Below are 16,861 nucleotides of genomic sequence, written 5' to 3'. Positions count from 1 at the left end.
CAAATCGGCTGTTAAGCCATCAAAATAAACCTGAGGTCACTCTGAGGCAGTTAGAGGTGCAGTTCTCCATTATCAGAGTCTGTGGTACCAAAAGAAAACTAACTTTACAGTGTGGCCAGCAGGGCCAGGGCAATGAACCTCCCCCTGAACTCAGCACTGGTGAGGCTGTGCCTCGAATCCTGCGTTCAGTTTTGGGCCCCTCACTACAAGACAGTGAAGTACTAGAGGCACGTACAGAGAAGGGAATGGAGCTGGGGAAAGGGCTGGAGCACAAGTCTGATGAGGAACAGGTGAGAGGGCTCAGCCTGGAGAAATGGAGGCTTTGGGGGGACCTCTTTCTCTCTCTCTCTTTCCACAACTACGTAAAAATAGGTTATATCCAGGGAGGGAACAGTCTCTTCTCCCAGATAACAGTGCCAGGACAAGAGAAAATGGCCTCATATTGTGCCGGGAAAGTTTATATTGCATATTAGAAAACATTTATTCATGGAAAGGGTGGTCAGACATTGGAACAGGCTGCCCAGGGAAGTGATAGTCACCAATCTTGGAAGGATTTAAAAGACTCATAGGTGTGGCACCTGGGGACAAGCTGCAGTAGTGACTGTGCTGGGTTAACAGTTGGACTTGATGATCTTACAGGTCTTTTCCAACCTAACCGATTCCATGATTCTATAAGGCAGCAAGATTTATTTGTAGTGCATAAACGCAGCAAACAAGCCAGGTAACTGATGATGAGGGAGCTGTTTGCACGAACTAGAGCCCTGAGAACTGCCCACAGACTCACCGCTGCACAAAGCCCTCCAGCAGGCTGTGCAGGACGTGGCTGCGGTAGCGCATCAGCCGCACGTCCTGTGGGGTGCTGTCAATACACTGCCCGTTCAGGATGGGCCGCTCAAACATGTTGCTAAATTCCTGCCGGGAGCCCAGGAAGTCGGGCCGGACAAAGTCCACCATGCACCAGTACTCGATGAGGTTGTTCTGGAGCGGGTACCCCGTCAGCACCACCCGCCGACGCGAGCGGATGTTCTTCAGTGCCTGGGAAGTGCTGGCGTGGCAATTCTTTATCCGGTGTCCTTCGTCACAAATGACCACATCTGGGCCAGGGCGAGATAAAGCCTTCTCAATCCCTGAGGACAAGGGACATTAGGTGTTAGATATAAATAAGATTAAGTTCTGGTTTTATAAAGTCACCAGCTTCACAAAAGAGGGGTATGCCTGGAAGACAAAAAAGCATTATCTGTGGGTGCAGAGAGCAAGGCTGATGCAGGAGATAACATCTTAATAGACACTAGTTCTGATTTAGCAAAATGTGGTAATGAGCAAACATGACTGTCCCTTGATTTCTGCTCAATGACCTACATTGCATTAATTTGGGTGTCTTGTATCAAATCAGAGTGACATATCTCACACTGACAAATCCCAGAGTTCAGTGTACTGAATCCCATACTTACTTGCAGATGTTTCAAGAAATTAAAGACTCATACAAAGCTCAACAACCTTCTGCCTCCAAAGACACAATTCCACCTAGCAAAGTTCTACCACATCAGTGATACTAAAAGCAAGTTACAGGTTGTTTCCCTGTGCTGCCACAGCTGACAGCCAGCTGCTCAGCAGGGTCACACTCTCCCTCTTGAGGGCTGACATCCCACCTTTCAGAAGCTCCTGCTGCCGGTCTTCCTCATCCAAGTCAATAATGACAGGGCCAGTTTGTTTCTTTGTTCTCTTCTTCCTACCAGTGGCAAAGGACTTCTTCAGTGAGAGGAGACGGTACATCTCGTATCCCATCAGCAGCACACCACCTTCTGTCACCCAGTCGTTCACCACCTTTGCACGTGCAGCTGTTGTCCTGCAAAATAACCAAATAAACCATAAGCTTTACTCCTATTGCAGGTTGAATCACTGGACTGCAAACTGCTGAGAAAAAAACCCCCATTCAATTAATTAAAGCACTTTTCTCACATCAAACCAGATGGAGGTTTACAATGAAATTTCTTTAGAAAACAAACAGATACAGAGGGGAAAAAAAACTCTTTTATGTGCCATGAATAGTGGGATTGAGAATGACAAATCCTTACAGGAACTGAGGTGTAGAAGTTTGTCATGCACAAAAGCATATCAAACTCAAGAGTTCCCTTTTAATAGAGCTGTTGAGTTTGCCTCTGCAAAAACTATTTTCAGAACGAGCTGCCAATGCACATAGTTGTAATCTTTGAGTTGCTTATCTCCTGTTGTCTCCTTCAATGCTCCTGTCCCCCAGGCTTCCTTCCCTTCCAGCCTGCTCAGAATTGGTTCAGATCAAGACACCGTCTTCACTCAGCCCACCAGAGTACATCAGATCCTGGCCAACAGTAAATACATGGCTGGAGCAGCATCAGCAGATTCAAATATATCCCACCCAGAAAGTGAAGACACCAACAGGTAGGTGTATAGGCACAGCCAATGAACTGAGAATTCCCGAGGACCACTGCACTGCCCTTATCCATGCACAGAAAATAACCCAGAAAGAAGCAGAGGCCCCTGAGCCAAGAGCTCAGAAAAGTTTTTCCTGTCACCTACTTGTGTTCATCATTCAGGATGTGGACTTTGAAGGTGCGGGGCTGGACCTCTTTGGAGTTATAATCAGCAGGAAGGTTTTCAGGTGCTGGGAGCCACATGTTGAACTCTGCTAGCCAGTTTTGGAGCGTATTCACCTGAAAAAGTTACCCATGGGAGGATTAAAAACCGAACTGAGTCACTTGGGATTTTTAAGAGCAAAAATGAGATAAGGGAATGACACCCAGTGTGCCCAGAGGGAAGCAGCAGTTCACAGCATGCAAATTCAGGAACACAGGAAATGATAGAGGGGGAAGAGCAGCAAGGATGTGATAGAGCTTGATGAGTGATGGGACACAAATCAATCTTCTCTATGCAAAGAAAGAAGTAGTGTAAGGAAGTCACTCAGCTAGCCTTTCATGTGGCTACTTACAGGTACAATGGCAAGAACAGTCTTTGCCTCCGTGTGCCGAAAGAGTACGTCCAAAAAAGAGATGACCTGTATGGTCTTGCCCAGGCCCATGCTATGTGCTAAAATACACCCAAACCCACTGCTGGTTTTAAATCTCTCCAAGGACTCAACCAAGTTGTCATAAAGGAATCGGATCCCACCAATCTAGGCATAAAAGTAGAAAAAATGTTAGAATGGTGGCAGACAAAAAAGCCCGAGGTGGGTATGTTTTTACAAAGTGGCAACTATATGAGGACTGTGAAAATGTAAAGGGGATGTTTCAAGTTCACTAAAGTACTCTAATCTAGGGAAGGCTCAGAAACTCAGTATTTTTAGATGCTCATAGAATGTCTTGAGAATGTATCAATAAATCAAAATTAATTTGTAGCCAGACAATCTGAATTTGGGTTGATAAGTTTGTTTAGAAATATAATTTTATTTTTTAAAACTTCAGCTAAATATACAAAGGTCTGATAATAAAAACAGCTGAAGTTATGCAGAGCCTTGGCCTTCCTCTAACTCAGTTTTATCTTTGACCGTCCACGACAGTCACCACCACAACCAGACGTTCACAGGGCTCACCAAAGAAGTTTTGCTGAGATTCCCAGGCAGGCTTGCCCAAATTTATTGCATTTTCAAGGCTAACAAAGCCTACCTGATGAGGTTTTACTGCATGTGCAAGCTGAGGAGCCAGGAAAATGTCCTCCTCATTTGGTGGATGATTGATGTTGACGATGACTTGCCCCAGAGCATCTGACTGATTTAAGGCATCATTCACGTGAGAGCCGCTGCTCTCTTCACTGCCATCCTCCTCCCCCTCATTGCCAGAGTCACTGCTGTCCACAATTTGGAGGGTATCATCCTCTCCTGAGCTCAGCTCAATCACTTCTGTAAAGTAACCAAAACAGGAGAGAATAAGGATCAAGTTAACTTGACGTCAGGGTTTATCATGAATGGAAAAAACCTATCAGGAAATAAGGCTACCCCCAGCTTTTGCAATTCCACCCTGGCCTAATGATGTATCCTGAACAAGCAAGCATGACACATTAATTCTGGGCTGATCCAAAGAGAACATGAGACAGTTTCTAGGAATGTTTTACATTCTCTTCCATGTGTTTTCTTAATTCCCAAGCCCAGACATGAATTTTATCTACTGATGTGATGCCTAAGGATCACCAAGGAGTCTAGTTGAATCCATTTGGGACAAGAGACACAAAAACCACTTCCAGCTGCAGATCTGAATAGTTAGATGCTCCTTTTACATGCAGCAAATGGTGCCACATCTCCTGTAAGCATTCTTTAGAAATGCACTGAACCAAGTTCAGTGCATTTATAAACACAAGCTCACAAGAGGGCCTGACAGGCCATTTTATAAATTTTATAAGTTTTAGGACTCACTGGCCAGGACTGCTGATACAATTGGAAACCAATAGGTCTACAAAAGTCTGAAGTGATTCACCACTGGAACACTGACCAGATGAAAACAGACTTGTGGCTGAATAAACAGTATATTGTGAGAAGAGCAGGCTGAGGCAATTGGTCACTTACCATCTTTAATGCTATTTTTTCCTTTAGTATCATCTTCACTGCCACTGCTGGTACTGTCGAGGCAGATCACTTCCTCAGCCAGGACCTGAGGGGGGAGCTGGGTTGCCTCTGCTGTTCTGAAAACGATGTCCTCTACAAACATAAAATACAAACAATAAGTAATTCATAATAATGGGGAAGGAGACAAAACTGTTCAGAAACCAGACAGTATTTCCTTCCACTTTAGCTCAAATAACTTAGTCCTGGAATTTTCCATAACAGACTCTCACTGTCTACAATCCTGCTATGACTCAGCTTCCTGGGTCACACTCTCCTCCATTCTCACTATGCTGAAACAATAGCCCATTGCTGATGGCACCCTCTGTTTCATGCCCTGACTGGGGCACACTGACCATGCAACATGCTAAAGCCCTTTGTTTCTCTTTTATTTTGCTCTCAGTAAAAGCTGTGTTTCATCCAGCAGAGAAAGTACCAACTGCTGAAGGGATGATAACTGCCCTTTGTTAGTAGGGACACTGCAATAATTACATCTCACATATCATAAACAACTTTTGCTGATCAAGAGCATTTGTTTGTATGTTTTAAGTGCTGCTATGTGGGGGAGAGGCTAATGGGGCCAAACTGCACCACTGCAGTGACACAGCAAGCAATGACATTCTTCTGGGGCTGAACCTACTCTGCACAAGTTAAAGTGTTTTAAACAGCTCTTATTCCTTCTCCCACACGTAAAAGTGTTTTTAACACTTGCGCATAAGGGAGAATATATATTTCCTCAAGAGGCAAGGCCAGCTCAAGAATTCCTTACCCTTGCCCAACACCCAGCTGCACTTCTCTGCCCTTTACAGCTTTTAAAGCTCTAAACTAAATCACCAAAATGATCCAGATTGGGAAACAATGCAAGATGACATATTCACCCAAAGACATGAATGATGCTTAACCATTTATACTGCCTGCAACTCACTGCTTGCTGAAACACGCAAGGAAGGCCAAGGTTACATCACCAACATATGTACACCCAGTCTATTGTTCCACTATCCCCAGTACCAGACACATGAGTTACCAGACCATTCCCAGGACAAACAGGGTCTGGCATTTCTGCCAAGCCTGTTGATTTAAGCTTCCATACCAGCTGGAAAGACAAGAGAGATCTGTTTCAGCATCCCCCTACACACGCTTAATATGTGTCAAAATATCTTCAACAAACATTACCTGGCATCTTTCACCAAGCAGCCACTGTCTCTTGAAACAAAACAAGTGCAGAAGTGGAACTACCTACACTGAACCTACAAGTGGTTTGGAATTGCTATTATTTTACACTTGAAAGTCAAAGTACAGCATAGAATCACAGAATGTTTGGGGTTGGAAAGACCCTTCAAAGGTCATATAGTCCAACTCCTCTCCACCGAGCAGGGACATCTTCAGCTACATTTGATTGCTCAAAGCCCAACCCATTCTGACCTTTCCAAGAGTGGGGCATTTACCAAATCTCTGCACAACCTGCGCCAGTGTTTCACCACCCTCATTGTAAAGCATTTCTTCCTTGTATCTAGCCTGAATCTACCTTCCTTTAGATCAAAACCATTACCCCTTGTCCTGTCATGGACAAGTATGGCACTACCTTCTTCATTCAGCTTCTATCCTTAAAACTCTTGCTTGGGCTGGCATCTCCCAGTGCTTACCAGGAAGAAACTCCAGGGGTACAGTGGGTATAGAGGCTGGATAATCCTTCCGCTGCTGCTCAAGGCGTTTCCTTCTCTCCAACTCTTCCTGCTGGGCTGCCTTTGTCACGGCTTCCAGTTGGTCCTCCCGCAACAGCTTTCTGAACACAGGAGCAAATGCGATCTGGTTACACTCAATTTCTTCCAAAAACCTGCCCAGATGCTGCAAAGATGACTGACAAGCTCCAGGTATTCTGTCAGTCACACAGAGTAGGAACATTATCTCCCAAAAAATATGGGCAAATTCTACAGCGATTTCAACACTGTGTTTCCCAACTACAGGTAACACTACTATCACTCAAGGAAAAGACAAAAGTTTGACAGAAGCAAAGTCATGAAAGGAGGAAAAATATAAGTGGGTAAACACAAACTAGGTTGCCAGAGGCTAGTCTTCTGCTTGAAAGGCTGTTTTTTATTGATATGCAGTTTATAAACACAAAATGCACTAAGTCATGCAAAAAAGATATATGGGAAGAAAACACATCAATTCCCCCACAAAATGTCTTCAACCTGATTCTTTTCTGACAGCATTTTCAGGAGCTAGGATCTCTAACAATTGTTTCAAGGCATCCTCTCAAAGCACCTTCCCTTTACAGGTAATTTTATTTACTTCCAGAAGTTGCTTTTCCTCTGCTCCAGTGTCACATGTTCAGTCCTGAAAATGAAGGTGCTTTTGCCAGAGAGGTGCAGTACAAGCAGTGATAAAATCTAGCTCCCTCAAACTAGCCTTTAAAACCACCCAACCCCACACTTCAGGGACATCTCCTTCATCCTAATGAAGTCTCATTTTCCAAGGCCTATTCAGTGCTTATTCCTTCAGCTTTAAGAAAATCAATCTGCACAAGCTTAAATAAGAACCAAAGACCACCAGCACAGGGATTGAGAGCCACTTGCTGCCACAGGAGTTCCTGCTCCATTAGTTCTCCTCTGAGCTTATAAAATTACCTTAAGCAAAATCTCCTAGAGATTTACCACCTCACAACCTGTCCCAGAATATGTGGTGAATTACACAATCAAACAACTACTACTTTGTAAAATCCAGGTGAAAATGACTTCCAGTATTTCAGTTGTTAGTTGTAGCATCAACATTCCTCTCAACAAGTACCCAGGATAGCATAGGAAAGGACTGTATTTTAGGCTGTTTGCAATAGGATTCACCTCAGCAAATATCTGAAACTGGTATTTACTTAATGGTGGTACTGTTTTTCAATCACATCTCTCAGAAGACAGCAGCAATTACACAATTTTTGCAATGTATTCCATAACCAAATATTCACTCTTCTGAAATACCAAACAAGTCTGCACCCACATGCAGCACTCCAGTCTGAGATCACTCTACTCCCACTGGTGAAATCCTAAGATTTTGGAAAAGAAAAACCATCTGGTTTGCCAGCAGTGGCACAACGTAGCTCAGAAGCAAAGTGCAGAGATTCTGTTTTCACCACCATACGTGACCCAAGCTCTTTCTGTCCTGCTGCTGCTGCTTACCTTATGTTCCTCCGCATGTGAGACGGTTTCTGAGCCCTCTTCTTTTTGGTGTCCTCAGAGGACAGGCTCTTGTGCTGGTTCTGCAAGAGTTGCTCTGCCCGCTCGCTCTGAGATGAGGTAGTTGAAGTCGAGCGCTGCCATTCTCCATCCTCCGCGTGGTCACCGCTGAACACGGCGTCCTGGGGTTGGTCTGCAAGGGGAGAACATGACATGGGAACAGCTGTGCCAGGCTGGCAGCTGGCTTTTCCATCAGCACTCAGCAGGATCTGAGCCGAACAGGAACTGACAATACCTACTCTCACTCATTTGCAAGCATGTCACTCTGAGGGTCAAAACTGGGGTACTTTCTGACAGTCATAGAGAGTTAAAAAGTCTTTCAGTGAAGGGTCTGTCCCTAGTGAAAGCCAAGACTAACACCCTCAACACAGACCTAAAGTGACCTGACAAGAAAACAAGATAAAATCACTTAGGTCCACGTGGAGCACTTGCTATCCCAATAGTCTGTTTTTCTATGAGGGCCTGATAAGCTCTGATTAAAACAAGGAACTTGAATCTCTTTTTCTTTGCTTCACATCATTCAAGTAGGGCAGAAATTTCCATCTATATGACACCTGTGTAACCATCTCCCAAGTCAACAGAACACAGTATGTAAAAGGTTATCTGGCTCAAACACTGGGTCAGGGCTCAGCAGGCAGCTCAGCGGTTTTAGCACCAGGCTTCACTCTCATGGCTTAAGTGGTAATTTCCAACAAGCTTTTTGTCAAACAAAACTCAAGTGGCAGTACTTTTTCTAAGTTATAAATCACATGCATTATTTTTCCTCTTCATTCTCCTATTTTCAGACTTCCATTTGTGCCTGATTCCACTCTTAAAGCACAACGTGAAATGACACCTTGTTCTATGTGACACTTGGCTCTTCAACAGGCTGCCAGTGACCAAGCTAATGCTTCCAGAGCAAAGAAAGGAAATGCTTCTGTTCAAAAGCTTCCCTTGAAGCAAACTGTTTCTGACAAGCGTTGTAATAGCTTCTTTGAAGCATCTTGTCCCCTTGTGTCAGGCAAAAAGATATCCTGAACTTCATCTTGTAATCAGCTTTCTCGCTTACATTGTGTATCTAAGCTAATGACTGAACTGAAATGACACTTAGACAGAACTTTGAGGGAAAGAAGACATCAGTGCAGAGGAATGTGGCAGATGAAGTAATACAGAACCAACAAGCATCACATTGTGACTCAGGGATCTGGAGACAAAGAGTATTCTTTCTCAAAATGCTGGGAGCATAAATGAAGGATGCTACAGTACAGCACATTGCACCTACAGCTGTCGTGTTGATATGCCCATTAAATTAACCTTATCTCCAGTATCACATCTTAAAATTGAGATGACAAGAAGTAGATTCACACCTTGCTCAAAAGCACCAACTTTGCAAACTTCCTCTCCAGACATCCCACCAGACCCACCCCAGCATTTGCTGCAAGTCTATGTCAGAACACATTTAGGACTTCAAAGCTCAGCCCACCATGGACCAGTACCAGCAGAGCAGCTCAAACATTTCTGTGAATATTTGTCTCTGCAAGCCCTACACATACTGGAAAACCAGGTATCCACAGCTTACAGGGTGGAACAGATAAAGGCAAAAGGAGTTCACTGTTACAAGCACAGCAGTCCTACCACAGCCTTGGTCTTGGAGCCCTGCCTTTTTAGACTTACAAGCTCAGATATCAAGCATCAAGTCACTTGCAGACAGCGAGCTGGGAATAAACCCAGTTTCTCAGGCTTCTCAGACAACTCTGCTATTTGAGCTACAGATACATTTTAGTCACATTACCTGCAATTCTTCAGCACTGTTTCCTTCCCCCCACCCCTCTTGACTCCTGGTTATATAACTAGATCAAAAGATTGGATGAAATAGGGCAAAGGGAATCAGGGAGGCTGTACATGTGATCACATGCTCCGGGATGAGTCATTAAACCTGAGACAAACACTGCCATGGTTACACTGCTGCCATCTCACCCTCGGCCGGAGGACCTTGACAAGGCACCGGAGAGCACAAAGCCACGCTTGTTTGGAAGAGGAAGCGCTGCCCTCCCCACACTCCAGCAATTGCCCACGTCACCTCCTCCAGCACTGTGCCAGGCAAGGCTGTCCTCAGGACAAGGGTGATAATAGCAAAACCTAAAGGCTCAGGAGCCCAAATTATTATGTCTCCTCTATATATTCAGATGTGTTGTGCAATCCCTATGTAGACTCATTTCATTTCTCCGTTTTACCTTTTCTTTCCTCTTAATGATATGTAATACGAGTTCTGGTGAAACCTACACGCAGCTGGATCAGACAGAATTTTTAAATATAATCCTCATCTGACCAGGAGCCTGAAGCCCAAAATTTGATGATAAATTTGGTCCCGCACTGAGTACCAGCCCTCATTCGCCAGAGCCATGTCTGCTCAGGCTGGTGTTTGTCCTGCCAATACAAGTTCTGAGGTGAAGAACACAATCTGTGCCTCAGCCCACATTCCTGACACATATGCATCAAAAGAGCTCTTCCACACTAGCTACAGCTCCAAACATCTCACTGATTCAGCTGCAGTGGGATTCAGGGGACAGCCAGCTTCCCAAAGGCTGCTCCTATCCTTTCCACCACCATGAATAAAGCTTTTCATGAAGTTTAACTAACAATGATAAAAACAAAGTCTAACTTTGCAACAGCTCCACACCTGTGGCATGAGCTGGCAGTTACAAGCAGGGATTGTTTTGCTGCTGCTTTGTATTAAACTCCTGATTATGTGCACAGGCTAAACCTGACCCAGATGAAAAGCACAGCTCCCCGCTGCAGTCGTGTGGCTACTCTCCAATACAGTGAGCTCCAACCTGTTTAAATGGGACCCACATTGGGACAGAAACACATTAAGAAACAACAACTACACACACAAACACCTATTTTGTATAAAAACAGGTCTGATCTTTGCACTGGAGGGAGTGTTGGAACAGCCTCGTTGAACAGGTCCCATCAGGTAATCAATGGAATAATCCTGCCCCAATTTTGCCAAACCTACATCTACAACAGAAACGCGATTAGAGTTTTGTAACAGGAGCTCAACACACTACTCTGACATGGTTACAACAAGTAGTGTTTTACACAACACAAAAATTCATCAGCCACGTTTGCATGTTGACAACTGTCTGATCATGCTGGAGTTGCTGTGCACTCTAGGAAGACCTGGGCATTTATCCACATTGCCAGCTTGAGAAGAGCATTGCCACCAGCCTGTGGGGTGACAATCCAGCACAGCTCTGCACAGCAAGATGAGCCACATCAGAAAAAGCAGACCCAAGTCTGCCCAGCCAAAGACAGCCATGAGTCAGGTGTGGTTGTTGGCAAGGGTGTAAATCCATCCCGTGGTTGCATGCTATGGATACCAAGAATCCCCCAGTTCACATCAGTTATTCCACATTTTGCACGGCCCTCACCAGATCTACAACGAGGGAAGTGGTGGTAGCATCAATGCAGCTGCTCCTTCAGGTGGCTTACAGGTCTCTGTCTGAGAAAACCCCAAACAGTTCCCAGTGGTTATGGACACCTGGACACACCCAGGCACTCTGTGCTTTAACGTACCCTGAATGCCAAGAGGGGCACAACTATCCTTTCTCATGCACTTTAGAGGTGTGAAATGTGCCTGCACCCTCAAAACCCAACAGATCTGGTTACAGCATGGCTCTGGTTTGTGCTGCAGACCAGAGGTTGCCAGTTTTCTTTGCTCAATAAGCATCACCAAGCACCACCCACAGATGTACATACAAATAGGGGGGAGGTGTTTGACACTTGCATGCCACAGCATTACAGTTTAGAAGTCTCTGTAAGAAAGAGAGTCGTGACTGCTGTGTGCAATGTTGCTTTAGATGCTCCCTGTCTGGTGTGACTGCCAGAGCTGTCCCTAAACACTGCACACAGCTGTGACTCATGATGTGTAACACAGCAAAAGATTTGTCCCACAGTCAGGCACCTCCTGCTGCAGCCAAGCTCACCTCGTCACCTCCTTCTCAAACTTCCATTACAACAGCACAGGATTCAGCCTGGAGAATATTCTCTAGCTCACTGATTCAGCAGTGAATTGCTCTCGACAGAGCCTGCTCTGCAAAATGGCTCAGGTTGCTGCAAAGTGTCTTGAAGCAGCAGGTTGTTTTGAGGTGTGACATTTGTGTAATTAACACTGTCTTCTGACACCAAGGTAAGTGAAAAACAGTGTTATAGCCAATCTCCATGCTCCAAGGCAGACTTCAGTAACTCCAAATGTCTGTGCATCAACAGTTTGGCTCTAGCAACAGTCAGCACTCCTAGGAGTACAGAAATTCCCATTCAGAAGATCTGAAGGTCTCCCACCTGAGGTTGCTGCATAAGAAGATCCAAGAGACCCCTCAGTGGACAAACTACTGAGTAAGGTGGTGACTTTCTTTACTGCTCAGTTACTAGCCAACTAACAGGGCTAGCTAGAGGTATGTACACCTCCTCCTGTGAAACCAGTTTCATTGCCAGGGTAACTCCAGTGACTCCAGGAAAGACATAGCACTGAAAATCAGACTCCTGTTTATTTCTAAAATCATTTCACTATGGAAACTCAGGATACCAAAGAGGACAATTTTGCTGAGTTTTTAGGCATTATTTCCTACCCTAAGGACAGGGAGGTGCATACATGGTGAGGAAGGTAGCTGCATGCAGAGCAGCGAGCAGTTAATTCTTACTTTGGGAGCTTTCTTTTGTACTGCACAAAGAACAAAGACCAGTTAAATATTATTGTAGGCCTTTTGGGAACTTCTGTGCAGTTTGTGGGCAAAAGCCTGTCAGAGACTAGCTAATACTAGCTAGTGCTACTACAGCCGGTACTGAGCTGTCAAAGCAGGAATGGGAGGAGCACCGAGGGATGGCACAACAAAGTCTAATTGCACAGCTCCAGCTGCAACTCTGACACACTGAACTACAACTGGAGTGCCAAAGGCTGGAGGAGCAACTCCGCAGAGCAAGCCAGACTGCAAAGGCTCAGACAGCCTGGAAGATGCTCTGTGGGGTTACATGATGTTTCTCCAGTGTGCTGGGAGCTGGAGGGGTGAGTAGGTGATGCCAGAGTGCAACTGTACCTGGCTCACAAAGAACGGCGGCTCTCTAACTGCAGCACAGCAATCAGCTCGGAAGCTGGCAACATCAAGAGTCCTCTGGCTCATCCTGTACTCAGCTGTGCAATATAAATGAAATATTTTCAAAATATTCTTTGCATGCAACTGGTGCAGCTGTTGCGTGGATGCCATGCAAGAAGGGAGAAGTTGTGTCTGCACAGAGCACCCCTCTCAGAGGTGGCATTGTGTGAAAACACTTGAGCACCACAAGGCTGGGCTGGAAGCAGGAAAGTCCTTGTGAAACCCCTTGAGTACAATGTAGGTGAAAGTAAGGGAAAAGCTCAGACTCCCTTCCTCCAGGCTTTACCTGTTGCAACACCCAGGAGAGGCACAGAGACGGCAAACATCAACACCGGGTTGCTTCCACCCAAAGCACTGGGAAAGCCACCTCAGAGGGGGTCGGAGCGGGACAGAGCAGGACGCAGCCCCTTCGGGAACTCGAGCCTCTCCTCGGGGCAGCCGCTGTCAGGGCAGCTAATTAGCAACAAGACTTTGTTCCCGGAAAATAATCGGGCTCAGTCTTCGACAGCAGGACGCCCCTCCCAGCCACCAGCGCTTAACAAAGCCCTAATTATGTAAGTATTATATAACCCGGCACACCTGCCCCCCGGTGCCGGCCGCGGCACCCGCGCCTGGCCGCGCTGCCCCCGGCACGGCGCACCCCGCGCCCGGCCGCCCCTCTCCGGTCACCGGCAGCTGCCGCTGCTGCCAGCACGACAGCCGGGACAAGCCTTTTGTCCGCTTGTCCACACAAGCCCGCGGCTGTGGGAGCTCCCAGGCCAGGCAGTGCACCCTGGCCAAGCGGGCAGGCAGGCCGTGAGCCGCGGGCAGCGGGAGCGGCAGCCGGCCCAGGCTGTCCCCGCCCGGCTCCAGCGGAACGCGGCCCACGGAGCACAGCAGTGACCGACTGCCGGCACTGCCCCGGCCCCAGCCCTGCTCCGGCTGCCATGCCTGCTGTCCTGCTGAGTCACAGCCACGGTACTGCCAGGCACAAAGGCGTCTTTCGGGCTGAGCCTGCTCCCAGGGGAAGCTTCCCTCACTTGTCAAAAAGCACGTACATCTTCATTCCCGTTGCTGATTTATCCAGGAGTTAACCACCCCAGGTCTGTCGCTCATACCTGTCACTGTAACCAGACACAGAGTCTGTCATGTTGGTATAACAAAGAGCACTGCTTGAAGTCTGAGTAACATGTTTTTCATTTCTCTAAGTATCAGGAAAGTGATCACTCACTGTGGGTTCAAGACACCTACATGAAATCTGCGGATTGCTGGTGAGGGACGGCAGGCGGCCTCTGTCCCCAGTGCAGGACCAGGGGATGGAGGGAAGAGATGAGCTCTAAAGAAAAAGCCGTCAGCACTGACTCTGTGGGCATGAGGAGTGAACCAGACCCTGAGCACGCACAAGTCAAACCCACCTCCAGTCTCCTTTGGCAACCAGTAAGCCCAAATCAATGGAAAACTTTAAAAGATAAATTACAAGGTAGCACTGCCCTTCTTTTTTCCTTCAGACATCTTCCAGCATATCAGTTGCTGATGAGGTTATGCTGCAGAATAAAACTCCTTTCCTGGCCTGAAGGAATCCTTCAAGAACAAAAGGCAGCAGAATTGAAGGACAGGAGTAAGGAACGTATCATCCAGAAACCAAAGGGCAAGGAAGCAGCCAAGAAGTGCCAAGAGGCAAACTGGAATATCCAACAGCCAACTTTGGTGACAGGCGATATATCTTCCAACCCTGGGATTATGCAAGCAAAACCAGGCCCCAAATACCCAAGAGATCTTGTTCTGGCTGGGCCTCAGTGCTGCAGACGCTGAGACCGGGTTACATAAACACCAAAGAGCACTTATATAACTGTTGTATAGCACAGGCTCGCAGGCACTGGCACCCCATTGCCACTGGAGTGTGGCAGGTACCTGCTCTGGGACCCAGCCCCTCCAGGACTTCCTCCCATCCCTGCACAAGTCCCTGAATGCAGCCCAGGTGAGGTGCCCATCAGATTGTCCTCCCTTTCGCAGGCACCACAGGCTCGTGGTTACTCTGGACTGGGCAATCTTGGATCCATTTCCAGCTCCAATATGCTCAAAAGAGGATTGTGAAATTTCAAATCAAACATTTTCATAGTGCTTTGAGACAGCAGCACCTGGAGAGATACAGATACCTGCCATCCCTCTTCTAGATACATAATCAAAAGTACTTTTCCCGATGAAAGTCCTCAAACAGAAACTGTTCCCTCCTGCCGTGCCCCCTCTCCTGCACAGACACTGTGGGCATTAGTGAACACAGGGAAACAAAGACAGGAAAGGCCCACTAAGGTAGCAAGGGAAGCAGGGATCGGTCACATTTGTCCTTTAGCCAGGGGTGTGCGAGAGCAATGAGTTACATAAAGCTACTGCTCTGGAGTCAGGAAGTGTTTCAGGCTGTATGCTGGGAAGTTTTCAACAAGCTGTGCGCAGGAGGGAACTGAAACCTCCCCTTTCTGGTTATCCCAGTTAACTAGTAACCCAGAATAGAGTTTTGTCAGCCAGATTATGAAAATTACCATGGGAATCTAAACCACAAGTAAATGGATTTAACCTTACTTATTTTCACAACAGTTTGAAGCTTTTTAAAACAGGAGAAATATGATCTAGTTTATTGAGGAGGCTAAATATTGATTTAGGTAACAAAGATAAATTTCACCTTTCCAGCTTCAGAAAATAGATGCATACGGGGGCTTGACACATTCCGAGCACAGTGAATCCAGCTGGCTGCTACCATAACTCTTCTAGGGATAAATTTCAGGGACTAAGAAAAGAGGACGAGTAGGGGAGCAAGCATTCTGCATTATGCAATGATTACATAAGCATTAATTTACACTAGGTAGCTGCGAGTTGTAGCTTTATACCGGCATACTCTCAGAGCAATGAGAAATAATAAAGAAGGGATTATTGCGGCCACACACTCCCAAGGCCACCAAAATGGCAAACAAACAACAAGCACCAGCTGAACCCTAATCTCTGCCTCAAGCTCTCACCATAGCTTTGCTCAGGACCTGCTAACAAGGACAGGGAGATGACAGGTAACACTCCTAATTTAAAAGAGCAGCATGGGAAATAATCCCAACACAAGGCATCTTCCAGCATCTGAGTCCTCCTTTGTTGTTGCTCTTGATGGCAGTGGTATAAGAGAGGAGTGATTTCAAAATTATCATAGTGTCATTTACATTCTAGTCCGTGTCAAAGGAGTTCATGGGCATTAAGAGCTCCTCACAGTAACCTGTGAAACACCCTCGTGTCCACCTTGCAGAGGAGGAAACTAAAAGCAATCAAGTAGGTATCAGTGCTGAGTAACTCAAGTTTTTGGCTTCCTGTCCCATGCTCTAACCCACTATTCTCTTTCTTCTCCTTAAATATAATTTCCTACTTGAAAAAAACAAAACACAGTCGGGGAATTTTTTTTTAGAATCCTAACAAAGCACATAACTTCAGCTACATTCCCTTTTTCTGCCTCAGTCTCTAAAGTAATTTCAGAGGAATTTTTAAGGACTCTGTTTAATGAGGGAAGCATTACTTGGGAGAAAAATTCAAATTGTTGGGTCAGAGCCTGTGTGCCACCGCATTCCACTGGCACTTCTCTCATCAACTGCAGCCAGAAAAGTGACCAAGAGCACTAGAGAAAGTTAATAAGACCAGGATGAAACACCACCACTGAAAGAACAATCTGTTTCTAGTTTTCCTTTCCAAAATACTGGTGGCTGCTAAAGGAGTTTGAAAAAAGGCTGCGAAGTTGTTTATGGCAATCAGACTCACACAAATTGAAGCCACAATGTCACAAGGATCCCCTTACCCAAAATACCCAACACCCTAAGAGCTAAAATGACAATTACCTCTATTATCAAAAAAGAAATATATAAGTACATGAGGAGGAAACAGGGATCTTTACATAAAAGACATTTTTCTCACGGGACAACAGGTGAATA

At 45.9% G+C, this 16,861-nt stretch overlaps 1 protein-coding gene across 3 annotated transcripts in view; it reads right to left on the bottom strand.

The window, feature by feature from the left end:
- Positions 1 to 16,861, bottom strand: part of RAD54L2 (RAD54 like 2) — a 75,724-nt gene that overhangs the window by 14,036 nt on the left and 44,827 nt on the right. For all 3 annotated transcript variants that reach the window (XM_083869575.1, XM_083869574.1, XM_083869576.1), the window contains 8 exons: positions 7,738 to 7,927; positions 6,211 to 6,350; positions 4,532 to 4,663; positions 3,639 to 3,871; positions 2,966 to 3,148; positions 2,557 to 2,690; positions 1,650 to 1,846; positions 785 to 1,127 (listed from right to left, as the gene is read on the bottom strand). In XM_083869575.1, coding sequence (XP_083725701.1) covers positions 785 to 1,127; positions 1,650 to 1,846; positions 2,557 to 2,690; positions 2,966 to 3,148; positions 3,639 to 3,871; positions 4,532 to 4,663; positions 6,211 to 6,350; positions 7,738 to 7,927 — 1,552 coding nt within the window. The remainder of the gene's footprint in view (positions 1 to 784; positions 1,128 to 1,649; positions 1,847 to 2,556; positions 2,691 to 2,965; positions 3,149 to 3,638; positions 3,872 to 4,531; positions 4,664 to 6,210; positions 6,351 to 7,737; positions 7,928 to 16,861) is intronic.

The sequence above is a fragment of the Zosterops lateralis genome (genome assembly GCF_965231275.1).
Source record: "Zosterops lateralis genome assembly, chromosome: 11".
In the NCBI taxonomy this organism is placed as follows: domain Eukaryota; kingdom Metazoa; phylum Chordata; class Aves; order Passeriformes; family Zosteropidae; genus Zosterops; species Zosterops lateralis.
Note: the sequence above shows the minus strand (reverse complement) of the source record. Positions and strands in the feature narration are given on the sequence as shown.